The sequence below is a fragment of the Vipera berus genome (assembly GCF_964194415.1).
Source record: "Vipera berus genome assembly, chromosome: 2".
NCBI classification, from domain to species: domain Eukaryota; kingdom Metazoa; phylum Chordata; class Lepidosauria; order Squamata; family Viperidae; genus Vipera; species Vipera berus.
The window spans coordinates 124,720,803-124,748,639 of NC_138203.1; the positions used below are offsets into that span (position 1 = coordinate 124,720,803).

At 42.5% G+C, this 27,837-nt stretch overlaps 2 protein-coding genes across 5 annotated transcripts; both read right to left on the minus strand.

The window, feature by feature from the left end:
• Positions 1–1,009: 1,009 nt before the first annotated feature.
• Positions 1,010–10,347, minus strand: WDR45 (WD repeat domain 45). Of its 4 annotated transcripts, none has more exons than XM_081321825.1 (11): positions 10,213–10,347; positions 9,270–9,375; positions 8,871–8,945; positions 8,670–8,774; positions 8,381–8,486; positions 7,078–7,172; positions 6,521–6,600; positions 4,500–4,708; positions 2,242–2,343; positions 1,992–2,137; positions 1,010–1,718 (listed from the first exon to the last, which is right to left on the minus strand). In XM_081321825.1, the coding sequence occupies exons 2-11, from the start codon at positions 9,316–9,318 to the stop codon at positions 1,609–1,611; spliced, it is 1,077 nt and encodes a 358-aa protein (XP_081177951.1). In that variant the 5' UTR covers positions 9,319–9,375; positions 10,213–10,347; the 3' UTR covers positions 1,010–1,608. The 4 variants fall into 4 exon arrangements, with proteins under 4 accessions (XP_081177951.1, XP_081177952.1, XP_081177953.1 ...); XM_081321826.1 differs by lacking the exon at positions 10,213–10,347 and adding an exon at positions 10,160–10,180; XM_081321827.1 differs by lacking the exon at positions 10,213–10,347 and adding an exon at positions 10,118–10,136.
• A 765-nt stretch (positions 10,348–11,112) lies between these two features.
• On the minus strand, positions 11,113–27,814 carry GPKOW (G-patch domain and KOW motifs). Its single transcript, XM_081316568.1, has 11 exons — positions 27,634–27,814; positions 25,062–25,207; positions 22,115–22,254; positions 21,888–21,994; positions 19,362–19,572; positions 18,513–18,645; positions 18,061–18,196; positions 16,716–16,848; positions 14,882–14,951; positions 13,335–13,420; positions 11,113–12,343 (listed from the first exon to the last, which is right to left on the minus strand). The coding sequence occupies exons 1-11, from the start codon at positions 27,801–27,803 to the stop codon at positions 12,212–12,214; spliced, it is 1,464 nt and encodes a 487-aa protein (XP_081172694.1). The 5' UTR covers positions 27,804–27,814; the 3' UTR covers positions 11,113–12,211.
• Between the last annotated feature and the right edge of the window lie 23 nt (positions 27,815–27,837).

Here is a 27,837-nt window from a genome sequence, read left to right on the forward strand (position 1 = left end):
TCTCCTGAGTCTTGATACTGTCCGGTAAGATGTTAGTTCCTGTGTGATCAACAAACCTTGGAGGACAGTCATGGGAAAGACACAACAGGCACAAAAGACACAATAAATAAATGACAATGCTGGGATTGGAAGGTTGTATATTTGCTTTTTATCATTGCAGTCCCATTTGTGTCTGGTCTTTCTTTTTCCAGAAACATCATTCCATTTGTAAGATGCTCACATTTAGCTTATTGTATCTTGGAGCCTGATCATGTCAGTAATCAACTCTCAGCTCCCATTATTGCTCACAGAAGTTCTTGGGTTTTTTCTTCACAACTATTCTCCTACATGTATGACATCAAACCATAGGGCAGTTTTAATGTAGTATGATGTGCAAATGCAGTCAAAGTTGAATGTCCCTCAAGTGCTAAGAAAATAGCAGCGAACAATGTTGTAAGGTTTCTAGCTACGTGACAGAACTGAATTTAATAAACACACAAATAAAATGCTAGAAGTTTTGGGGGAAAAATTAAAAAGTCCAAAATCTCACCAAATCTTATTGGTTCTTAATCTTACAACAATTCTTGTAAGACAATTTTGTGACTTCAAAAAATTCTGCTCAGTGTTTATTAATTAGAATGGCAGGGGGAGGCATTCACAATGGTAGTTATGAGTACTATACTGTATTTATATAACTAAATACAATAATATTGTTATAGAGAGAGATCAGAGAGAAGGCAGCACTAAAATGAATTAGTAGAAATGGAAAATAATTTAAAGCCACACAATTCATATGATGTTTAAATTAGATAAAGAAGAAGAGCAGAAGTATCTCTGTGTTTGATTTTCTGCTCTAATCTACCTGCTCTTATAGAAGTAATAAGGAAGGCATCTAGTCCACCCTAGCCTTTTTTCTCTATGAGGATGGGTTGCTATCTGGCCTTCTCCAATAAAGGATTACATACGGAATGACACTTCCCACATACATATACAGACAGACAATGATTAAGATTTCACATCAGAATTTCAGTTCTTCAGAATGTCCCCCATCCTTTATTGATCACAGAATGTCAATTAAACAACATAAACATGTTCTTGATTCTTAACGTTAACTCTGCCTTTTTCCTCCTCCCCAAATGCCCATCATTGTCGGGCGCTTCCAGATACTGTACGTACCTCCTAAGGTTCCAGGGTGTAGGAAATACAGTGATCTGACCAGTTCTCGCTCCCCAAACTCAGCTATATTTCTCAGTCCCACATGAATATGGCAGCTGAGCTAAAGCAGCAATAAGAACAGACATCTGGAAAGGTGGCATCAAGAAATAAAGAATGCAGCTATTGTCCAGAATTCACCCCATCTTATAGCAAGGTTCTTTCTGCCTTTCCCATCTCAGCACTCTGAAAACCTCTGCATTATATCTAATGATGGTCTTCTGCCAGCAGAATTCCTATTCCCCGCAGCTTTCCCCCACACCTCCAAATTTGTTATGGAATATTAAGGAACCTCCCGGAACATATGGGGGCAAAGGTGGAGAGGAAAGGAGACTCCTGTTTGCTGCCTGTGCAACACTGGATTTCAATGCTTCAGCTTCACATGCTTTTGCCTGAACAATGGAAATAAAGCTACACTCAAAAGTCATCATCGTCGCATATATCCAAGTAGACATCAAAGGCCTCGCGGTTGCAATTTCCATCAGGAGTGAAGACATACTTATGGAAAGTACCATCCACACAGATAGCTGTAAGAGCAGGAAGCAGAATTGAATGTGGGTGAGAGATCAAGAATGGGATTCATGAGTACTCAATGCATGACGAGATCACATGGCAGAAAATCTACAACGGTGCCACTAATAAATATAAGAAAACCAAACAGGAAAGGGAGGGAGGGGGTCCTTAACCTAAAGCAGACTGCTTTGCCATACTCAATGGCAGCATTGGACCTGGGTCACGGTTGCATGTGATACACTTGAAGAGGCCCAACACATCCCCTGCCTCTCATCAATGCCACTCACCAATGACTGAGTTGACGTTCTTGGAGGTGTTTCTCCCAAAAGCACAGATACAAGCAGACTCCGCTGGCACGGTGAAGCTGGCCAAGCTCCACTGAGAATCCACATACTGACCTATCATAGGCCCAACCTTTCCCACACGAGCCAATCTGCGAGGAGATTGCGAGGAGAAAGAGTGGGATGAAAAGTATTACTGATGACCGTCTTTCATACCCATTTATAACACCATCCTCCCTGCCCCCACGCTACATACGCTGAGCGGCGATTTAATCGGGTATCTTTCAAGGCAAAGATATGGACAGTCCCTTTGTCACTGGATGCACAGAGAAATGAAGAGTCGTGGCTGAAGTTAATGCTGTGAGGAAGAAAGGAGTTTCATCTGACAATTTAAGGTTTCTTCCTACGATCAGGTCACTATAATAGCAAATGCCTTCTTTTCAGGACATATTACTCCTGAAGAGGAGCCTGGTAAAATATCCCTTGACTGAGCATCTCTTTCTGGAAATATTGGGAATGCAACTCCCATAATTCCTAGCCTGCCTGGCTAGGGAGTAGGAGTTATGGACATCATTATGGCGATGCCCCAGCACAATCAGTTAAATCCTTGGTGGTTTACATAGTAGTAGAAAACAAAACACCCACAAAACACAGAACTTTGTAACAGTGAAAGAAGAACAAAATAAGAAAAAACAAAATATTGTCCCAAACGGATTAAAAATGGGTTTTGTGAAGAGCTCTGTCTTCAACATCTCCCAGAATGTCCTTGCAGCCCCAATCCAGGTTGAACTAGGCTGAACTGTATTAGGAGTTTAGCAATTCCTAAAGCTATTATTATTGGCCACTCCAGATCACTGGGGCCTCTGAGAACACAACCAAACCTTGAATAGGATCATCTCACTGACACCCAGAACCCATAAGGAAAAGTCTATTGGAATGGGCCAAGAGCTTGCCAATTTTACCAGCATCTGAGATGAAACCTCTGAGAAACACATTAACAAGAAACGGGAGCGGCACCTATTCATAGAGTTGTTAAAGGTGGACCAAGTCCTTAGATATTGCCTTCTGCAGATTGTATCTCCGTGCTATGCATAGTTTCACTTGCTTAGTTTGCAAGCTTGCTTCACTTGTTACACAATAGCAGCCCAGGTTCCCTCACTTGTTTGCAAACTACTGGAGACGTACTGCTTTTTAGCTAGCAGAACAAACCAGTCTAACTGTGACTTGCAGTATTTGCTCTTCCAGTAATAGTGCATGGATTGATTGATTGATTGATTGATTGATTGACTGACTGACTGATTGGTTTGATCTGCATGGCTCTTCCATTTGACAAATCATTCTCTGTGGTAAACCACAAGCTTAAAACAATGATAAAAACTGCAAATTTGCCTAGGGTAGCATACATCTGCATCAATTACCCACTAAAAATATCTTCCTAGCCAGTACTCAGGCAAAAGACAAATTCTGAAGCTTAAGAAGCAGGAAAGGTTTGAAACCTGAAGCCTTATTTTTCCACGTACAGAATAAAACCATCTAGAATCGTGATCGCTACAGTAAGGTGGCTTGATCTGATCTCACCTTCTCAATTCAAAGCTGCCTTCAAAAGTTAATAACATTCATCCTAATGCCATTGTGCCATTATCTGCCTCTGCTACAATCCCTCTGTGAGGTTTGCCTCAATTAGAAGTCTCACCACAGTACTTCAGGATACAGGGCCTGGCATTTCCCAAGAAATGGTATTAACAAGAGCCAGGGGTCTTCAAACTTGGCCCTTTTATGACTTGTGGACTTCAACTCCCAGAATTCCTCAGCCAGGCACGCTGGCTAAGGAATTCTGGGAGTTGAAGTCCACAAGTCATAAAAGGGCCAAGTTTGAAGACCCCTGAACAAGACTATCAGTTTCTCACCCAAAAGCCTGTAAATCAGGAGTGTCAAACTCACCACGTCACGTGACGTGTCATGACTTTTCCCCCCTTGCCGGAGCTGGGGTGGGCGTGGCTTCCATGTGGCGCATCCAGCCCGCAGGCCGGGAGTTTGACACCCTGCTGTAAATAATTCAGCAATGCAGCTCATTCCCCTGCCTATTCTTTCATTTGTCTCCAGCAGTTGCAGTTAACAGATTATTTATTTCTCCACAGCAGGCTTGCGCTAATTCCTGCCAATGTTTTTTTTTTTAAGTAGTAAATTTACAGCTGCTGACATTGCCCCCCCCCAAAACAAGCCTCACCACTGTCAGCTCCAGCACTTCCACTAGCAGAAGAATAGTGCATCAGTAGTCCAGGTGTTTCTCTGCAATCAGCAGGGATTTTTAATTTATCCATGTGGCCCTTTCGATAAGTTTTGCAGGCCTACCCTCTGGGGCGGATGGGCAGAGACTGAAGCAAGCGATCAATGGAGGAATGGAATCCAAGGTGCAATGCAGCCTTTCCAAGTAGCCTAGCCCAGGTAAAGGCAGAGCTTCACGCAATTTGCGAGGGAGAACCTACGTGAAGTGGGAACAGAGGGAGTTCTCACCAATACAAAGTTGCTGGATCCGTCCCTCTCCTGAGCTCTACTAGCTTCTCCTTGGTCTGTGTGTCAAAGAGGCGGATAAGGGTCCCTTTCTTTGAGGCAGAGGCCACAACAGTGCCCTGTTGGTTGAGGGAGATACAGGCAATCTCGCTCTGATGAGCATTGATGGTGAATGGGGCAGACGAGGTGCCGGGCTTGGTGCTTGAAAGATCCTAAGGTGAGGACAAATCATAATGAAGAAGAAACAAGGTTTGATTTTGATTTCAACAGAATGGTTTGCAAAAAGCCTGCCACATGCTTGGATATTTCCTTCTGGCCAATGCAGCCTTTTACCAGACTATGCTTAAAACACCTGAATCAGAATTTGCTCATTACTGTATTAGGAACTTTATGTCTACGACACCAATGAAACAAATTATATATTAGAAAAATAGTATCCTATCAGAATCTAAGAGCACAAGAGTAAAAACAATATAAAGAAACTTAGAAATAACAGTGCAATGGTAAAATACAAGCAAATACGGAAGGAAGAAAAGGGTAAAGAATGCCTGAGTTGAGCTTAAATCTTCGCTCATAAGCATGTCTGTGTCTCTTTCTTGCTAGTATGGGGATTAAATCCACACCCCAAGCCCCCTGCCCCAAATAAAATCAGAACTAAGGCCATCAACATACAGAAAACACCCCCTGTAATAATAAACACGGGAAGAAAACAGAGCATGATCCAAATCTTTGGCAACTTCCAATCTTTCTCATGCAGAATGAAAGCAAAAGAGCCCATCTGATAATCAAGTTGAAATTGGCCATGAAATGTACGGGGAAGGCGACCTGGGAAACGCAAGCTTCTGTTTTTAGCGAAAGCCTCTACAATCCTGGAGGAATAGACCTAATAATGAAGGTGCAGAACCCTGTCTGAATGTGTGTACTGCAATGTTGGGTCTAGAGCAGACATGTCAAACACAAGGCCCGGGGGGCCGGATCCGGCCCGCGAAGTGGTTTCATGCGGCCCACGAAGCCATCCTGGAAACAGTGAGGGAACGGCCCCCACTGCCTTGGCCCTGGCCCAGAGACCCTCCTTCTGCCAGAGACCCTCAGATCTGTCCCACTCCTGCCCAGGCCCCCATAGGCACCCTTGATGCGAACGATGTAGAGCTGGCCACGCCCACCCAGTAGGCCATACGCACTGTAGCCACGCCTACCCAGTAGGCCACGCCCACTCTGGCCATACCCACCCGGCCCCCTGAGGGCAACCGCAATGCTGATGCGGCCCTCAATGAAATTGAGTTTGACACCCCTGGTCTAGAGTAAACATGACGAGGCCATTTTCTCACACTAAAAAAATCAGTCCCGGGCATTGCTCTTTGCCCCATTTTACACAATCAACTAACACAGGTGACTCATTTGATTTCTATTTACAGGTTGTCCTCAACTTAGGATTGTCCATTTAACAATTCAAAGTTACAATGGCCTCCAAAAAACTGACTTATAACCTATCCTCAAAGTTATGGCCACTGTACCACTCCTGCAGTCACATGATCACGATTTGGGTGCCTGACAGCCGATTTGCATTTACAACACTTGTAGGGTCTTTTGGTCATGTGATTTGTTACCTTCCCAGTTTCTAACAAAGAAAGTCAATCGGGGAGGCCGGATTTGCTTAACAACTGTGTGATTCACTGAATAGTACACAAGTCACTTAATGACCATGTTAAAATGGTCATAAAATTTGATCTGGTCATGTGACAACTCACTTAACAACCACCTCACAGTGACCAAAATTCTGGTCCGAGTTGTGGTTTTAAATCAAGTGCTACCTATACAGGTTACTTTGTGTGATAAATAACACAATATTATGAAGTATGTCAGAATCAAATGTGATTATCATCTGCCTATAAAGAAATATTGTCATTCTCACTAGCTTACGTAAGATTATGTTGTCTACTTTTTGGTATTGGGCATGGTACAATTTATTAAGATTTTCTCATGTCCATCCTGTCATCTCCATCACCCTACCACATAACACTCACCACGAGCTGTAAGCTGCCACATTTATGCCCAGGGAAAACCAGGAGCTGCTTTTCCAAACTGGGACAGAGATCACAAAGCCCTGAGGTGAGAGAGAGAGAGAGAGAGAGACAAAAAACAGAGAGGCATCTGTCAGACTTAATCCATATGAAGGAGCAGCACTTCATTTATGCAAGTAAAGGAAAACAGGAATGAAATGAGGGAATCACTGAGTCATTTTAGGTTTAGGTTTAGGTTTATTCAATTTCTATACCGCCCTTCTCCCGAAGGACTCAGGGCGGTTAACAGGGCATATATAAATAACAGTACAAAAATTAAAAAGAAATTAAACCAATGCCCAATTAAAATACAATGACAATAAAATAGTAAAAAACCCATTAAAAAACCCTAATATTCCCCATCAGGCCAGACCAGCTAATTCAAATAAGTGGGTCTTCAGCCCGCGGCGGAAGGAGCGAAGGTCCGATGCCATCCGGAGCTCAACCGGCAGTTGGTTCCATAATGCCGGAGCACCCACAGAGAAGGCCCTCCCCCTGGGGGCCACCAGTCGACATTTTACCTTTGGGGTTGTCCCTGGTGTCAAACTCAAAGAGCTTAGTGGGGTTGTCGGGGAAGGAATACACATAGATTCGATTCCGCAGCACAATTATTATTCTGCAAAGACAATACAGGGATGTACAGTTGTAATACAGGAATACAGGCAGCCCTTGACCTACAACTACAATTGGGACTGGAATCTTGGTCGTTGAGCAAATCAGTTGTTAAGCGAGATGTCACATGACTGCAATCAAGGCACTCCCATGTGGTCCTTAATCAATCTCATGGGTCACTGAGCAGATGAAGTCCCAGGTAAGGAGCATGGGGTACCTCAGGGGGGTGGGGGAGGCCAAGACAGGCTATGTGTGAGTCAGGGTGTGGACGCTGCAGATAAGTGTCTCTGCTCAGAGGTTGAAAATCCTGTTTGGATTTTGGTAGGGAGGATTGTCAGCTCTGGAGCAAAGAGAGACTTGTCCACAGCATGACAATAATTTACGTGCAGTCTGTGCAAGGCCCTCCCAGACCTCCTCCACCCACTTGAGACACCCCAGGCTCCTTGCCTTACTGTGCTGCTTCTCCACTCTGCTTGAATTTTGGCAAGGAGGATTTTCAGCTCCAGAGCAGAGAGGCTTGTCTGCAGCCTTCCAGGGCTTCCCCTACTCGCATTAGGCTCCTGTGCTCCTTACGTTACTACACTTTCCCTTCACTCTGCTTGGATTTTCAGTCCCTGAGCAGAAGGACAAGTCTTTGCGGTCCAGAGCTGAATTTCTTCCCTGCCAAAATCCAAGCAGAGTGGAGACATAGTACGATAAGGTACCTTGGGGGGGTGTAGAGGAGTTGGACTTAGTCTGTGGCTGAATCCTCTTTTGATTCCATCCCAAGTTTTGCTACTACTTCTCCTACATTACCATTATAGTATTATACAAAAGTATTAGAGAATATTGCTGCAGAGGCTATTTTATTTATTACATTTATATGCCACACATCTTGCCTAGAGGCAACTTAGGCAGCTTACAGCAGAGTAAAAACAAGGTAAAATATTCAATTAGAATTGCATATCTTTACAAATTTGTATTTGTTTCCAACCAGTGGGTCAATATGACAATGCTTGATACAAGAATATAAACTGATACACATTCAAATGTTCTAATTACTTTTTTTCTGCTTCAACCAATGATGCCAGTACAGACTTTACTGTAAACAAATTGCATTGATATAATATTGTAATAGGTGTTATTGTGGCAATCACATTCGGATAAGCAGAAGGATATAGCACCCTACCCATGTTCCGGAATCAGTAGAAAGAGAATGAACTCCAAACATACTTGTCATGTCTCATGCGAACAGCCAGTGCTGGTTTGGTGAAGGTGAATTCCAGTACTAATTTGTCTTTGCCTTCCTTCCCTTCACGAGAATCATCCCAGATCAAGACTACAATGGAAGCATGAGGAAACAGAAGACACAGATCAACAAGGACATAGAGAAACAGGAAGAAGATATGTCCCTGTTAGGGGAGAATCAGAGATCATATTTGCTTCTCTCTGTAACACTGTTGAAATTTAGAACTCATGATTCCTTTGCTTTGATTCCACTTCCTCCCCTGAGAATACCAACCTGAGATCTCAGAGAATTTAGGGTTGCCACCTCCTCCTACAATAGCAAGGAGATTAGAACGGTGTAGCATTTCAACCAGCCCTACGCTGCCCACCTGTTCGTGATCTAGCGGGGGAAAAAACAAGAGGAAATATTGTAGGACTTACTGCACAGAAATAGAGATATTCCACAATCCTACAGTTTTAGCTCTTTGCTCCTTACCAAGGTGCCCCTTCTCCATAAGTGGTTCCACATTATAGATCCGAACACCTGTCTCCATAGCACAGCAGAAACAACCTATTATGCGAGAAGATAGATCAACTGTGTGGTATACTGGGAACATCATGACTCACTTGTGCCAAAATGAAGACTGTAATGTACTAGTGGTATTAGACTACCAGCCCAAGAACCCCTGAAACAAAAAATGCATTTCCTAGCAAACAGAAAGTATATTTCCATCAACACGGCTATTCTCAGATGCAGGGATTACAGATCACCTTATGAGCTGAAAATATCCCAGAATTCTTGTTTTGAAGGACCTGTGACTCTCAGTTACAACTCCCTAATAAAAGAGTGCTAGATCTCCTGAGGAACAGAATTCAGACAAATTAAATAACTTACTCTGATCTTGATTGAAGCGCAGGCTATTAACCCCACGTTGCTGAGCCATAAGAGCTTGATGGGACAGCCTCAGTTGAGGCAGGCACACAATGTTCTTGGTTCTTTTCTGTTACCCAATAAGGTACCCATCATGGTGCAGAAAGACAAAATCAACACAGAGATATGATGCCAGTGGAAGGCCAGATAGCCCTGATGACATTTTTTCAGCAGGTCCTAAGAACATACTAGCTTTCCTATGTATTTTGTCATCTCAGCTGAAGAGACCACCCTATATAAGGGCACCAGGTTTTTTTATTTTATTTTTTATTTTAATTCCATTTATATCCCGCCCTTCTCCGAAGACTCAGGGCGGCTTACAAGCTTAGCAGTAGCCTTCATTCTATGTATATGCCTGCTTATTAGGGCTTTCGCACACACACCCCAAGCGGCATTATTACAAAGTCAGCTTAATTGCCCCCAACAATCTGGGTCCTCAAACAATCTGGTTGCCAAAGATACCTTTGGCCGCTCATATCTGTCTCATTTAAGAACTAATTTAACCTCAGTTCCTTCCGTTACCATTCTTTCTTCATGGGCTGACTCCAGTGTTTGTTCTCAGGACCTCTTCTTACTCCCTGCAGCCCACTAAGCAATAAAACGATTCTCTCTCCTAACAGGGATCTGGTCTTATCAATCTCACAGTCACAACTATCTCTTCCCGTGCAAGGGTTCATACTCCTTGCAAGGTCTCCTCAAACAACACATACCTACTTCCCACTTCGGCAAGCTAGCCCGTCCTCCCCTCCCAAAATTCTTCCAACACTCCTCAACTCATAGTCTGTCCTAACAGTGGAGATACAGGAACCTACCTGCCACTTCGGTTTCTTTCCTAAAAATCTGAAGAGGCCTACCTGAAGTTTGCCACCCCTCTTCCTCCCTCCGCTTCACCTGCAAGACTCCTTACCTTTCCCCACTTTATTTACATCGACACCAGCTATTCCTGTGGTAAACAACAGCTGGCACGCAAGCTACTTCCGTTAGACCGCAGAGAATAGGCACCAGAGCGCTTACGTAATCTAGGAAGTGCTAAAGTCTCGACGGCCATGTTGGAAACTGGCAGGGAGCCGTGAGCTGTGAATATACGGGGATTCTCTCTCTTGCCACAGGGGAAGGGGCCGGGTCTGTTATCAAGGCGGCCATCTTTGAGACTGGCAATACGAGTCATTCAGCCGTCCCGTTGCGGGAATTGACCGGGGCTAAAGATAAAATACGTTTCTAAAGAGTTTAAATAACGTGATCAAGTAATTAAAACGCAGTAACAGCGCTGGTCCTCAGAAACACAACATAAAAAAAAGAAAGGTGTGCATATGGAAAGATAAAAGCACCTGTTGTTTCACTGGCTAATGGAAAGGACTAGATTTATCTCCAGGAAACAACTTCTCAGAGCAAGGGAGAAAGCCAAACTGCACAACACATATGTTAGAGATACTTTGGACTCTGTGATCTTTAATATTCTTGAACTACTCAAACTTAGGAGAATCCCAAATCAACATAAATTCCCCTTAGTAAATGGCCCAAATCAAAATGCTTATTTGCATTTTCTTAATAGCGAAGAACCTATAATCCTCTGGAGATGTGGGCATGGAGACATGTTTTATTTCTATTTAGAGATCCTTTTCTTCTTCAATGCCTTCATCCTATTCTTTCATTATTTGCATGTGTTCTCATAAAGTTTTAAGATAAAGGTAGTAAAAAACAGTAAAACCCAAGAGTGCTTGGTTGGTTCAACAGTTTTGCAACATGTCAAGTATTTGATTTAAATTTTTTGCTTTGGAAATTAAAGACCATCTTAGCACAATTTACTGATCACAGTTTTAGTAACAATCAGACAAAAAATAGGCAAAAATAAGATTTTACTTATATTACTGCCAAAATGAAAGTAAAGTATCAGTGAAATCCATGAAACCTAATTTACACACAGTAGTTGTATTTTACACAGGTGGCAGGAAAATGGACAGTAATTTTACATGACATTTTGAGAGGGAAATTTACACACAATCTCATTCGTTTTAGCAAAATCAGACACCTCCCAAAAGATGATTCATCTATGTTCATTTCTGATGTTTATTTATGTTTAGGGCTATGATGAAAATACACACCCCAGGATAATGTAAGATAAGTATTATTCCTTCTTCCAGGAATGCCTTGTAATCTTGTCAGTTTCTTCCAACAAAAGAACTTTTGCAAACTTCCATACAGTGTAGCAATTCTCTTTTCTGCCTACTAATTGCTTCAGGATTTTGTGAATATAAGTTCATTTAAAAAAAATGACCATCCTGAAAAAATCAGGAAAATACATTGGTTCCAGGTTCCATCCGTGAATGTTTTGAAAATTTTAGTTTAAGAGCAAGTTATTTTTACATACATTTTACCAGCCTTCAATCCCAAATTTTCAGATGACACAAATTGCAGTAGCTATTCTCTAGAAAAGAACTTAAGGGAGTATAACTCTGCATCCCAAAAAACAATTTATAATGGAAGCCCATGAACCACTAGTTCTAAATCAGAACTCCTTGTTGCTAGGAGTGGCTTAATTTTCAGTCCTCTAGATCCAGAGATGACCAGCAACTGTTTGATTGTGCCACACAGTTCCTTTACTAGATCACTCTCGTTTTTGGTTGATTCTGGAGCACCATCATTGATTCAGAGATTTTGATCATGTCACTAGCCAAAAAGAACAGCCCATCTAACTTTTATTAGAGGGGGGAAAAAGCCAAATAACTGAATATGAATCATGGATTGCTGAGCATATGAAGGCTGCCGGCAGTGTCATCTGTCATGCTTAATACTTCCAACACCATTCCGCTGAGATGCCATATTATGGACTTGGCTTTTTATCTTGAGCCTCAGAAGAGAAATTCCTCTGTTCTGTAGATGTTCTCTTTTTGGAGGAGCTGTGGATGTCAATCATCCTCGACGCCACCAACATAGTGACAGATAACATCATAATCCAGGGTCAGAAGCTTTTCTTCATCCTGTTGCAGTTGCACCACTGCACGACTCTGTCCCTTGTCTCGACGCAGAATGCGGCCCATCTAATTTAAGAGTGAAAAAGCGTGAATGAGATTGTGTTCCTATCCTGAAGAAAAGCAGGCATACCAAGTGTAAGCAAGCTGTGGAGCTCTAAATATTGTGGTATTCCAGTGATCAACAACCATGACACGTAGTGAGCATAACTCAATTTCCTGTAATATTGCAGTGCCAAAAGAAAGCCCCAAACCTTATTAAATCTGTGTTCTCACATACGATGTGGCGCATTTTAATTTACTTTTTATTTTTTTCAAAAAAATTGACTTATGCCTGCTCGTCACTATTGTAAGTCATGACAGTCATAAAGTGGGTCACCCATATGATCCACCTAATTTTACAATGTTTTTATGTAGGTTATTAAGCAAATGCTGTGGTTGTTACATGAATCAACAGCTCGCCATGGGTTTGTTTTGCTGAAACCTGAAAGTAACTGCTGCTTTTTGGCAAAAACATTGTTAAAATGTGCTTATGTGATTATGGGATGGTGCAAATGGCAGACTAGTTGCCAAGCACCTAAAATGAAGCTGTTTGACTATTGGGCGGGGAGGGGAATCATCAGGACCATGTCATAAGTACCCTAGGGGAGGTCTGCTATAACTTAGAACGATGGCTAAGAAATTGGTTATTAGTTGAGGACTAGTGTAAGTAAATGGAGCTTCTTATAGTAGTGTAAGCAATAAAGAATCTGTAGCGATTGCAATGCTAAGCTTCACTATCTTATAACTACTATCTGCCTAAATCTGCATGATAAATATTATGGGATAATATAAGATGTAACCCAAAATTTTGACCACAAGAGAGACTGAATCTTGGATCATCTGCATTTGAAATAACAATTTGTTATACCTGCAATTTACCATTGTGTTAGTGGCATACAAATTTAATAATAAACAGAAATAAACAAACAAATAAATAAACCCATATCTCTATAGCATGAAATTCAGGGGTCTTAAAGAAAAATTAGTTAGGTTCCATCTCACTGGATTAGTGACTTACCTTTCCAACATGTTCCCCTAATACCACCATAACCCAGTCTGAATCATTCCGAGGAATTACAGTCTCCAGCATGGACTCATGGATTCCTGTAAAAGAGGTCAAAGCAAGAACCTGAAGTCATTAATACTACTACCTGAAATATCACTCTTCCTTGAGCTGCCTGAAAAATCACGTGAAAGAGAATTTCTCAAACACAGTTTCTCTCATTTCAACTGAAACTGGGAACCTGGCCATCACATGGGTATCTTCTTATCCTACTTTGGATGGTCCTTAAGCAGCATTTTGTATCTCACATCATTTTCTTACCAATTATCCAGGTATTAAGATAAGATTGAAAGTTTTAGACCAGTTTTTGAAAGAAGCTCCAAGCTAAAGTCAGACTTTCAGTGGTAATTGTAAAGCCTTTTGTGCTAAAAATTGAATGTAGCACATTTTTGAACTGTAGTGGCATAAATTATTGCGTATATCATAGACAGCCAGAGCAACCAACAGAGAGGTGCTGAATCATATAAAACCAGAAACATCACTAGAAGCCGAAATTCAAGACCATGTCATGCGTGCAAATTCACTGAAGAAGTCAATGACACAAGGAATGGTTAGTGGATCAAGAAGAAAGGGCAAGCAACGTCAAAGCTGAGACAATGATGGGCATCCAACAACTGAAAGAAGCTGTGCTTGACTGGGAGCATGGAGAGAGCTCGCCTATCAAGTCATCAAGAGTCGTTCAAGAGTGATTATATATGTTCTGCCTTCACCTACTAACACTTAAGTGTTCAGGATTAGGTACTGAAATTTGGGTGGAGGGATATTTTAGTTCCATAGCAGAAACAGTTAATCGGGGAGACTATAAAATAATTGCTCAGCTTCGTTACCACAGCTGGAAACAAAAACCTAGATAGCAAAGTAATTCTGCTAAGAGTAGTAAGCATTATAGAAATAAAACATTGCAAATGCTCACATTTCTATCAGTATCTCAAAAAAGCAGATATACTGAAATTCTGATTAACAGTACATTTCACAAATTTGCTTAATTTAGCATACTGCGGATAATCTATCAGCTCACAGTCCTATTAAATAAAAAAAAATCTCATTAAAATATTATGCACTGAAGGTCTCAAATATGCCTGTATCTCCATATACTGATGTATACAGCGTTCCTTATTACAAGATTTCAAAATCAAAGAGTAATGTTTATCTATAAAAGTATTAAAACAAACGGTTAAAAGCAAGACAAGAACCTTAAGTATCTTGAGAGCATGGACAGAGTAGCAAAAGTAAAAGACAAAAATCACCTACAATCACCTCTGAGAAAAAGGAAGTCCAGAAAAGAGTAGACAAGCTTAGTATTTGGGGGGTTGACATGAATGCAAACCTTCTTTCCGAAACTTGGGATTCCAAATCACAAGTGTCTTTTTTGGAAGCACTAGAACGTCTACACCAAAGTTGGTCAACTTTCTTCCTAATCAGCAAGCTAAAGATGCTGTTCCAAAAATATCAAAGGTCAAGTCTTGAGTCTCAGACTTAAGCAGTAACACTAATACACTCACCATCCAGAATTTGTCCTTCGTCTATTCGGCAAACACAGGTATCTGGCTTGAGGACATCTTCAATTACCATCTGGAGACAAAAACAACAACAATAACACAGGATTTCATACCTTCTGGGTCCAAACAGTGGGGTCAGTTGAGTCTTTATAACCGTCTTTGCCTGGAACTGGCCCTCAGCTGCAAACACTTATAACTTGAAAGGACACAGGCTTCTCCCTCACAAAAACAGGCCTTTAGCTGCTCATAGAGTCATTAGTTATTATTTGATCAAAATCCTAGCTGCCTTCTCTGGGCAATATTAAAACTTGGTATCTCTACCCCATCACTTCAATACATCTAGGCTCCAAGAAAAAAAACAAAAAACAAAACCCACAGCTTTTCAGAAATGGCACCTTGCTTGAGGGGAAAAGCATTGGTGAGCTCCCCCCATTTCTATTGCATTCAACTCCCCAAGCAAAATGTTGCAAAATAAATAAATAAATAAACCTTTATTGTCAAAGTACAACATGTGTACATTGAGATTAGCTGAGCCTCCCCCCCGTGCTCCCTCCCCCCAACACACAGTAACAACAAACCCTCCATCCTACCACACCATGTGAACCAACTACACCACACACCGGCCTCCCAAGTCAACTCTGCATAAGTTCACAGAGATTATTTCCCGTTCAAAAGCCTAACAGCCCACAGATTGTTTTTCAGCCTGTTGGTGCGGCTGGCTATACTGCTATATCTCCTACCCGATGGTAGGAGAGTAAAGAGATACCGTCCAGGGTGTGAGTCGTCCCTGAGAATTTTCCTCACTCTTCCAAGGCAACGAGCCCTGGCGATGTCATCCAGTGGTGTCAGGGGACAGCCCACAATGTCTTGTGCTGTGCTCACTACCCTCTGTAATACTTTCCTGTCTGCGGCTGTCAGACCAGCATACCAAACCACAATACCATACGAGAGGACGCTCTCTATAGTAGACCGGTAAAAGAGGGTCATTAGCCGTTGTTCTACCCTGTTCTTCTGCAAGACCCTAAGAAAGTGAAGCCTCTGCTGGGCCTTTCTAGCCACCTGGGTTGTGTTAACTTTCCAGGTCAGATCTTCACAGAGGTAGACTCCCAGAAATTTAAAGGAGGAAACTCTCTCCACACAGTCCTCCCCGATGTAAAGTGGGGCAGGTTCCTCCTTTTTTCTCCAGAAAAAAGTACAACCTGGAGAAGGTTCTTTATCACTGCAGGACACAGCACTTTTGAAACCATTGCAAACAAATTCTGCATAGATAGTTAGTTATTCAAGGTATAATGACGCCATGGGCCAAACCGAATACTGCTATTCTGACAAAGATGAAAAGCTATCCTCCATTTCTGCTGCTGCCTTATGAGAATTAGACTGAACTGACTTGACCTCCCAGCTCCATCTATTGTCTACATAATAACTTCACCTCTTTCATAACTATGAGAAGTGCATTATTTTTTTAAGAAGGCATTTATGATATAGTCTCAAGTTTTTGAATGGCAAAGTTCAAAGAGTTGTCATGTGGTCCTTCATTATCTTCTCCCACCAGGCTTAAATCTGCCTTCACCAATTTGGTGTTCTCCAGAGGCAATGGGACTACAACACCCAAAATTCCTAGGAAACAAACATGCTGGATGAAAATTCTAGGAACCCAGCATATCTGGAGGATGCCAGTTGGGACAGTTGGTTTGTTGGCACAGCAATTTATCCTTTTCTTCACCCACACTGTAAAAAATTATTACAATGCTATTACATTAGATGCATAACCTGTACACTCTAGGTTCAAATAGTAATACTGTATTAATGATGATGAGAAGCAGGTTTCTGCAAGTACCTTAGTATTATAATATTTGCCCCCTTTGTAGAGCTTATCTATAAAACGGACTCGCAGATCTTGGCGTAACCAGTGAGTAGCTCTGGAAGAGGAACTGTCAGCAGACTTACTCTGCTTCCTAGTATGATTCTCTCTGTGGGCACAAGAGAAATTATTGAAGAATTATTAGTTGGAAAGAGACTTTTAGGCAATCACCTAATACCTACTTAGTGCAAGAATTCAGATTAAAGCAAGCTGAATGTATACAATTAGATGGCTACTTCGCCCTTGCTTATGTAAATCCTTTGAAGGGAAGACTACCACTCCCTTGGGCCAAAGGTTCTACTGTCAAACTGTCTACACTGTCAGGATGTTTTTTCTTAACGTTCTCAGAGAAACTGCCTTCTTATCATTTACATCCATTATTTCAGCATAGCTGGCTCAGGAATTCTGGGAGTTGAAGTCCACGAGTTATAAAAGAGCCAAGGTTGCCTACCCCTGTGCTATGAGATAGGAAGACTAATATGTCCTAAGTCCCACAGCTCATAATTGCAGATTTTGGTCTATTTACTTTCACATTTCCTTCTTAGGAACGACCTGTTGAAAAGCTACCTTTTTTTTGTTCCCCTTTTTATGCTCTCAAGTTAACCAAGCTCAAACTTTAGGCTTAAGGTTTCCCAACTGAACTGACTTCTTGATAATTCTTCATTTGCTCACTCATTTGCAAGGTCTCTACATATGCCAACTCACACTGAATCAAAAACAGAAATAGTGGGGTGAGAAGACATCAAATGGGATTTGATTAAAAATGATTAAAAAGATATGTTTTGGAGTCAGCACTGTAATGCCCACAGAATAGGCGCTCTTACACTAATATACATTATATTCTAAATAATAAGCCAAGTGAGGTCTTTTCTCATTTCTCCCTTCACCACTGTTGGAAGCCGTATTCCGGCAAATGCTTGATCGAACCACCAGCAACCATATAGCTACAGACTTTAAAATAGCACTCAGCACTTGCCATAGCACAGGGGTGTCAAACTCAATTTCATTGAGGGCCACATCAGCATTGCAGTTGCCCTCAGGGGGCCGGGTGGGTGTGGCCAGGGTGGGCGTGGCCTACTGGGTGGGCGTGGCCAGCTTTACATCATTCGCATCAAGGGTGCCTATGGGGGCCTGGGCAGGAGTGGGACAGATCTGAGGGTCTCTGGCAGAAGGAGGGTCTCTGGGCCAGGGCCAAGGCAGTGGAGGCCATTCCCTCACTGTTTCCAGGATGGCTTCGTGGGCCACATGGAACCACTTCGCGGGCCGGATCTGGCCCCCGGGCCTTGTGTTTGACATGCCTGCCATAGCAGGACACCTTTACCTATCTGCATCGGCTGTGTGCTTCCTTTTTTTGTCCCTGCTGTCATTTTTTCCTTTGGAGGCCCTGTTATCCGAGCTGTCCTTGGCCTCGTTCCTTTGTTCCTCCTCCTTCTCTTTGTGAGCCTTGCTGAGGCGACCTGTACTGGGGAGAAGCAAATCGTTGAGAGAATTCAACCCATGAGGGGAACAGAGATTTACAGCAGATTTTCACCCCAAGTTCTACAATTTTTTATTTTTTATTTTTATTTTAATTCCATTTATATCCCGCCCTTCTCCGAAGACTCAGGGCGGCTTACAAGCTTAGCAGTAGTACAATCAAGATGACTTGGTTTTTGTATTGACAAGGAGGGCCGCCATGAGAGGAAAAGCTAGTACTGCTACTTAGCATCCCCAAAGAGCAGAAGCAGTTCTGGTGTCTACGTGGGAACAGTGGGGAAATCTGCTTTAACTTACTTAAGTCTTTGGCCAGCTTGTCGTATTCTTTCTGGGTAACCGGCCGAACTCCATGTTGACTCACAGTGACCACTTTACTGCCAATTGCCAGTTTCACCATGACACGAGCGTTATCTCCATCAACACCTTCAATCTACAAAAGACACAAGTCAGGGCCCAGTAATTAAGTGAGTGTGGTGGTAGTGCTGGATTGAGACTAGGAAGCCTTAGTCCCCACTTGACCCTGGAATTAACTGGGCAAATTTGGGGTACTGTATAATTTCTCTCCCAACTCAGTCTATCTCACAAGGTCACCACTGAGAGGATAAAATATTAAGCTCCACATTAACTACTGTGAACTCTTAACAGAAAAGTGAATACAATAATATATGAATAAAAAGAAATGCTCTATGTGGATAGCTGAGAGAACAGATTGCAAATAAAGGCTATATCTGCACTGCAAACCGATTCAAGCCCTGTTTTAGAACATCCTCATTTAAAAAAAATAATCCTCGGCAGTAGCTTGCAAAGCGAAGATTAGGAACAGCCTACGTTTGCACAACAATTTCATAAGCAAATGAATCGTAATGAAATTAGTGTTATACACATTTGATAAATAAGAAATATTTCTGCAGTACTGCCACAGCAAAACTCAGCACTGGGACACAAGCAGGCAGGGGCTATCTACCTAAGACAAAGGTGGAGGGTTGCAGAGAAAAGCCGCACCCCCACTCCAAAAGAAGAGCAAAAGGGTTTATTTCTCAACGTGTGCTCACTTCCCAAATCTTCTTTGGGGATGAAGGGGTGGGCTTCCATTCATCTCAGTCCAGAGTCTAAAAAACAACTAGCTCAAGAAAAGTGTCGGTTCACCTTTCCATACAGCTCCTTATGAGGTCCACTTTCGATGAAGACGGCACCTCCTGGAACCAACCCCAAAGGTTCATCTTTGCTCTTTGAAGGTTCCTCGCCTGGTTTGAGGGGTCGCCGGGATCCTGAGGGCTGCAAGTCCTTGGCTGCTGAGCGATCTGCTCCAAGGCCCAAGCCCTTGGGCCGAAGACGGTTTTCTGCTGGCTTCACATCCCTAAGATAGGCAAGCAAAGCAGAACAATGGGACAAAAGGCAAGAAGCTGAGGTCACTATTTATACCTGAAAAAAATGCAAAATTATGTTACCTAACAGAAATAGCAACAGCAGTAGCACTTACACCTATATACCGCTTTACAGTGCTTTATAGCCCTCTCTAAGTGGTTTACAGAGTCGGCATATTGCCCCCAACAATCTGGGTCCTCTTTTACTGACCTGGGAAGGATGGAAGGCTGAGTCAACCTTGAGCTGATGAGAATTGAACTGCTGACAGTCAGCAGAATTAGCCTGCAATACTGCATGCCAACCACTGCACCACCATGGATCATATATAGCACAAGAATAGCTCAAGAAAGACTTGAAAGCACCTTGTTCAAAGCTTAGCACAGACATGATACCTTGGAATGAACTTCTTATAGAGGAAATATGGGATTGATAATAATTGATCATCTCCTCTTACAATGTTAACTGCTTTTAAGCAATTAAAACTTATATGAGGTAATTTAACTGTAAGAGTTTGAAACTGGTGGCAACCTATATTGCTGTGCATTTACATGTGGGGTAGAAAGAAAAGAATCCATACATGCATCGGAGAACATGACTCAACCACTTTTTTCCATGCCCAAAGCTTTCTCATTCTGTCAAATAACTTTTCTACAATAAAAGGTTGTAATTCCTCTCCAATGGCATAGGCATTTCTTTCCCTTGCTTCTACTACACTCTCATGGAAGATCTTGAGGAATTCTTTGATGAGATCAAGATACACTATGGCTACCATTTTCCTGTGGTTAAATAAACTGGCTGCTTGCTCTATCAAACGAGGAGAATAGACCGGTGTGGCATCGTTCATTACAGATAGTTTTCATTTAATGACTATTCATTCAGTGACTGTTCGAAGTTAGGATGGTGCTGAACAAATGGGACTTATAACCTATTCTTGTAGTTAGGGCTGTTACATTGTTCTGCAGTCATTTGATAATCCTTTGTGACTTTCACTGCCAGCTTCTCACAAGAAAAATCAATGGGAAAGTTGGCAGGAGATAGGAAATGGAGACTACATGATGCTGCATTTAATGACGATGGAGGAAACGCTTTACAACTGCAAGAAGTGCTGGAACGGCTATCATAAGGCAACACACTCATGTGATGCTATGGTCCCCATTATTGCGAGACCACCTGCTGCCATTGTCAACCTCCCATCGCCCAGTTCGCTCCCACAGAGTCGGCCTCCTCAGGGTTCCGTCGGCTAAGCAATGCCGGCTGGCGACCCCCAGGGGGACAGCCTTCTCTGTGGGCGCGCTGACCCTCTGGAATGAGTTGCCTCCGGAGCTGAGGACGGCCCCTGACCTTCGGTCCTTCCGCCGTGACCTGAAGACATGGATGTTCCAACAATTGGGCCTGGACTGACTATAGTTTTAAATTTGGTTTTATTGGGTTAATTTTTATGCATTTATTATATTTTGTTTAATTCTTTTTTAAATTTTGTATTTTATGTTTTTTAACTTTTTATTGTTGTGAGGCGCCCTGAGTACTCAGGGAGAAGGGCGGCATATAAATTTAATAAATTCAAATTCAATTCAATTCACTACTGGTATTGGCAAATCCATGCCTACTTCTGCCAAGGAATGCATTCTTTTCTACATGTTCTCAAACCAACTGCCTAACACGTAAACCAGACTGATTGGTCTGTAGTTATCCAAGTACTCATTCCCTCTTTCTGAAGACAGGAACATATCTGCTCTTCTTCAGTCCTCTGATACTTCACCTGACCCTCAGGATTCCTCTTTTTCATTCTGAAAAGTTTCTTTGTATATAAGTGGTGGCAAATATTATTATTTTTTTATTTTTTAATTCCATTTATATCCCGCCCTTCTCCGAAGACTCAGGGCGGCTTACAAGCTTAGCAGTAGCCTTCATTCTATGTATATGCCTGCTTACTAGGGCTTTCACACACACCCCAAGCGGCATTATTACAAAGTCAGCTTAATTGCCCCCAACAATCTGGGTCCTCATTTTACCTACCTCGGAAGGATGGAAGGCTGAGTCAACCTTGAGCCTGGTGGGACTCGAACCTGCACTAATTGCAGGCAGCTGGTGTTACTTAAGGAGGCATTAGCCCACTGCTCCACCAAGGCTCTGTGCTACCATTAATCTAATAATATTGCTTCCAGCAACTTGGGACACTTAATATTCTTAAATTAGTTTTTGATTAGAGTCTTTAAAGCATTTCAGTTAGATTACCTTTTTAAAAAATAACATTATACATTAACAATGTAACAAATAATAACGAGCATATATGTAAAGAATACTTGCTGTTTAAATGTGTGCCCGATGCCTTCTCCTGCCTTCCAGCCCATGCCCTTCAACATAGCAAGACCATAAGCTTCCACGGGTACCTCTTCATAATTTGCCTCAGTTGACTGCCAAAATTAAAATATACGGAGAGAGAGAGGGGGGGGGGAAAGGAAAAAGAACAGGAATTAAACCATCGGAACTAGGAATTCTAAGAGATATCCAGAATAATGCAGTTTTATTCTTACCGATTCTGGGCGGAGGCTGACATCCACTTTGTCCCCGTCTTCAAAGCCATCAGGCACACGGTTCACCATGAGGAGAGGAATTGCAAAGTTGGGGTCTACCCTGCTTCCACTTTCCCATAGTTCCTGGGATTTCTTGGATTCTAAACAGCAGTTAACCAAAGCATAAGAGTGAAGTCAAGAAAACTCAGAGTCAAATATTTGTTTCCTAGGTCCAAAGAGCCTTGGTGGAGCAGTGGGCTAATGCCTCCTTAAGTAACACCAGCTGCCTGCAATTAGTGCAGGTTCGAGTCCCACCAGGCTCAAGGTTGACTCAGCCTTCCATCCTTCCGAGGTAGGTAAAATGAGGACCCAGATTGTTGGGGGCAATTAAGCTGACTTTGTAATAATGCCGCTTGGGGTGTGTTTGAAAGCCCTAATAAGCAGGCATATACATAGAATGAAGGCTACTGCTAAGCTTGTAAGCCGCCCTGAGTCTTCGGAGAAGGGCGGGATATAAATGGAATTAAAATAAAAAAATAAATAAAGGGGAGAAATTAAGAGCTACTCAAATCCAAACTGATCTGGATATTCATTACAAGAAATTTTCCAGGAAAGTAGCAGTGAAGTATCTGTTTTATCAGGTTGCATACTTCACAGCTCCTACAACCACCAGATTTTCTGTTTGTGGCTTAAAAGCATTGGTATTCATTTAAATACATCAACAACTAACAGAACGTTAGTATGCAGGCATAAGGTATACAGCGCTATAGTTCAACTGCATACTTACAAAAAATACCTGTAGACAATTAACTCTTCCAAAGCTTAATGTTTAAGTTATCTAAATATTAGAACAGACATGTCAAACTCGCGATGTCACGTGACGTTGTGCAACGTGTTGGAGCTTTTTCTCCATTGCTGGCAATGGGGTGGGCGCCGTTTTGGGATGACGCGTTTCCGCGGGCCGGCAGTTTGACACCTCTGTATTAGAGTGTTAATAATCTCTAGTTAACACTGTATAAATACCACCATACCCAAATAATATATTATTATTAAATGTATTTGCTGCCCACCCATCTTGTTGCAGGGCTACTCTTTACACCCTGTGCATTAAAAATGTAAAATGATAAAAAATGTAAGCATAACATTAATAAAATAAAGAAACAATACAAATAAACAATGAAAGTACAGCAATATGATTAAAAGATGGTCAGGGAGGGAGCAGGATGCATGTGGGAGGGAGGTGAGATGTATTATTAGTCCAATAACCACCTCCATTGTGGTACTCCCCATTGGGTCCCCAGGCCAACTGGCTGAGCCAGGTCTTCAGGCTCTTACTGAAGGACAGGAGAATGGGGGCAGGATGTTCCAGAGGGCAGAGGCTAACGCAGAGAAAGCACTTCTCCTGAAGCCCACAAGACAGAATTCCTTGACCAATGGGATCCACAGCATGCCTGCCCTGCCGGCAGAAGTGGGGCGACCTGTCCTAACAGACAAGATGCTTCATCAAGTAACCAGGTGCCCTGCCATGGAGGGCTTTAAATGTCATAACCAACACCTTGAGCTGCACCCAGAAACAAACAGGGAGCCATTGCAGCTCATGGAGCAGCGGTGTACCACGGGCCATTCTAGGGTATCCCAGAAACTGCTCTATGCACCACTTATGTTTTGTAATAATACAATAAAGCAATATTCTCAATGCTCGGGGGAAAGAAAGTAAGATATGGAACAAGAGAGGGATGTACAATGATATTACCATTAATGGGAGTTACTGCAAAGAAAAAGGGTCACTGGATCTGAGCGTTGTAGATTTAGAGGGGCTGGGATGCTAAAAAGGAACTAGAAGAACAATTAAATGGAATGAAAGCGAAAACATGTCTCAATCGTTGTTTTTTTAAGTGAACATTTCTAAGAGAAAAACAGAATAAAACAGAAGACACTGTCAGGCCAGTGCAGGTCAACAGAAAGCCAGTCTGGTGTAGTACTTAAGGTGATAAACTGAAAGCAGGGAAATTAATCACCTCCATTCATGAATCACCATTCAATAGGTGACTTTGAGACAGATACTCTTTCTTTCTCTCTCTCTCTCTCTCTCTCTCTGCCTAATCTACCTCATAGATTTGTTGTGAAGAAAAACAGTAGTAGGGAGTGCTACACAGGTTGACCTCATGGCCACAGTTGGGATAAGTTAGTTATTAAGTGAGTTGACCCAATGTTATGACCTTTTTTGGCACAGTTAAGTGACTCATTGCAATGATTTTGCTTGGAGGAACACGGCTGGGAAGGTCACAAAGGGCAATCCTATTACCAGGACCCTGCAAACATTGTAAATCCATGCTAGCTACCAAAATATCTGAATTTTGATCACATGATCATGGAGATGCTGTAACGGTTGTAAGGGCGAGGACCAGTTGCAAATCATTTTTTAGTGCTGAAAAGTGCACTGAATAACTTTGAATGGTTGCTAAACTAATGGCTGTATGCTATGTGCTATCCTGAGCTCCTGCAAGGGCAGCATATAAGCTAAGGAAGAACAATCAGTCATGGGATGGTCAGGAATAAAATACATAATTATCAGGTGATGTCCAGCAGTATCAGTCTTAACTTCACCAAGTCGAGAATTGGTAAAGTTAATGCTATGGACATACATTATAGCAAGAAAACTGCAAATCATCACTTCCTCCCAATTACACTAATTTATGTTTCTCGTGGATGGGGATGTTTAGGGAAGGGAGAGTTCAGGCTAAAAGATTCTAGTTGTCATTATGGTATCCCTGCTCCATGTTCTAACAGAGGTCAGAATCATTTTCCAGCAACATCACTGGCAAACAATCTATTGATTTCTCCATAGTCTTAAAATTAGCCCATTACAAGTTGCCATACCAGGTTCCTGTAATTATAAACTGAAAAAAGCATCTCATACTCTGTTTTTTTACTAGTGGACAAAGTTGCAATTCTGTCATTTATTCACCTTCAATGAGTTCTTTGACTGCTTGTGCATCGACACCATTAATCCCATCCTGCTCCTGATGGGTTGCAGATACCTCAGGCTTCTTCCACTGATTCTTTCGGATCAAGGGAATGACAAGCTCTTTTGGCTGAGGGGCTGGTCGAACACTGCAGGGAAAGAAAGAGTGTCAATAAAAATTGTGATTGGGGCTTTTCTATTCACATACACTGTGGAGACGTTTCAAGAGGCTAAACTAGTCAAGCACTAGCCTCTCACAGAACTATGGCCCTTACTGTATGCTAGCGAAAAAAAAGTCAGATTTTAAAGAAATTACATCAATATGGAGACCAAAGTTTCCAAGTAATACTTAATACATCCATAAGTATTTAAAATGTACACTCATTTTGAGCTTACAGCAAAAACTTTATAAATTGCACTCTTTTTCATTGCTTCACACTGCAAGGAAACTTAGGCAACTGGCTCAGGAAGAAAGTCATGGTTACTTAATGTGTAAGAATGAATTAATGAAAGAAGAATTACACTGATAAAGGGAACCTCTACAGCTCCTGTTCCTTTTTTGCCCATTACTAAACTTAAAATCTCATGTCCAAAAAGCTTTTAGCTGGCTACAGACATAACCAATAACCAAACTTTCTTGTGATATGGCATGAATAAATTTGCAGAGGTGACTATCAAGCATTAATTGATAACCCTAATGTGTTTGGTATGAAAAAGAGCACAAGATGGCCAAAATAAGTAGACGCATTTGATTTGCCTGTGAATGGCATGCACAAACTTTTTTGGTAGCAAAAAAGAAATAAAGAACGACTTGTAATGGATTTGCTGAAATGACAAGCAATTAACACCACTGCATTTACAGTAACATCCTCATTCCACAAAAAACAAAATATACTTTTAATTTATATTATGATCCCTTTGCTCTTTTCCCTGTCCTGAACATTACTAAAGGATAGACTGGAACTTTATCCGAGTAATAGATAACAGATTTTTGGGTGCTCAGTTGGCAGGAAGTTGGCAGGCTATATATAATGGGATGTAATTGATCAATCAATCAATCCAAATAAAGCTGGAAGGGACTTTGGAGGTCTTCCTAAGTGCAGCGGCCTCCAGCCTTTTGGGCACCAGGGACCAGTTCCAAGAGAGAGGTTTTTCCACGGACTGGAGGGGAGGCATGGTTTCACATATTGCCTGCATCCCGCAGATGGCGCTTCGCTTTTGGCCCGGTTCTGGCCCACAGATTGGGGATTGGGGACCCCTATTCTAGTCCAACTCCCTGCTCAAGCAGGAGACACCACACCATTTCAGATAGGTGGTAATCTGATCTCTTCTTAAAAACCTCTAGTGATGAAGCACCCACAATGTCTGAAGGCAAGCTGTTCCACTGGTTAATTGTCCTCACTGTTAGGAAGTTTTTCCTTAATTCCATTTGCTTCCATCCATTGTTTCTTGTCTTGCCTTCTGGTGCTTTGGAAAATAAACTGACCTCCTCTTCTTTCTGGCAATCCCTCAAATATTGTAGTACTGCTATCATGTCACCCTTAGTCCTTCTTTTCTCTAGACCAGGCATGTCAAACACAAGGCCCGGGGGCCGGATGCGGCCCGCGAAGTGGCTTCATGTGGCCCGCGAAGCCATCCTGGAAACAGTGAGGGAACGGCCCCCACTGCCTTGGCCCAGAGACCCTCCTTCTGCCAGAGACCCTCAGATCTGTCCCACTTCTGCCCAGGCCCCCATAGGCACCCTTGATGCGAATGATGTAGAGCTGGCCATGCCCACCCAGCACTCTAGCCACGCCCACCCAATAGGCCACACCCACCCTGGCCATACCCACCCGGCCCCTTGAGGGCAACCACAATGCTGATGCGGCCCTTAATGAAATTGAGTTTGACACCCCTGCTCTAGACTTATCCAAACCCAAATCTTGCCACCGTTCTTATGTTTTTGTCTCCAGGCCTTTAATCACCCTAGCTGCTCTTCTCTGCACTTTTTCCAAAGTCTCAACATCTTTTTTTGTAATGTGGTGACCACAACTGGATGCAATATTCCAAGTGTGGTCTTACTAAGGCTTTATAAAGCGCTACTAATACTTCACATGATTTTGATTCTGTGCCTCTGTTTATACAACCAAGGATTGTATTAGCTTTTTTTTGGCTGCTGCAGCACTTAAAGGATGAAACAATTAAACTCACAGGATCATTTAGGCAGCACTAACTGATCCTCAGTATAGTAGGGAAACTGTATCTGGCCTACCCTCTTCCAGCAGCGGCTCACACGATCGAGTACTGTACTCTTTCCTAACCTGAAACGGAAACAAATCTTCCACAACAGAGTGAGGGCTCTGGGAAGAGACCCATGGCAGAATCCATCTTCTTGACCTAGCAGCTTTCTATAAGCGGGGCTTTCGGTACGGGGGAGTTGGGGGGGGGAGTTTATCCCCAGCAACTTGCAAAAGGTTTACGACAGAGTGCACCAAGCCCGGACACGAAGCCGGCTCCGCACGACAGATCTTCTCTGCTTAATCCGAACCGCACAACCTCACCACCACCCCCCAACCTGCTTCCGCCGAATCCACACCTTTGCAATTCTTTCCCTTCGACCGCGGAGAGGAAATCGGGTTCCTGTTTCGCTTCCCTGCCATCCTGCCCAGTTATATGGAGAAACCGCTTCCGTCCGCTCGTTCGGGAAAAACTGAACGACACCGGAACTGCTGGCACACCGGCTGGCTTCTCGGTTTCCTCGGCCATCTTCCATTCACTATCTGTCCATAACTCGCTTCCG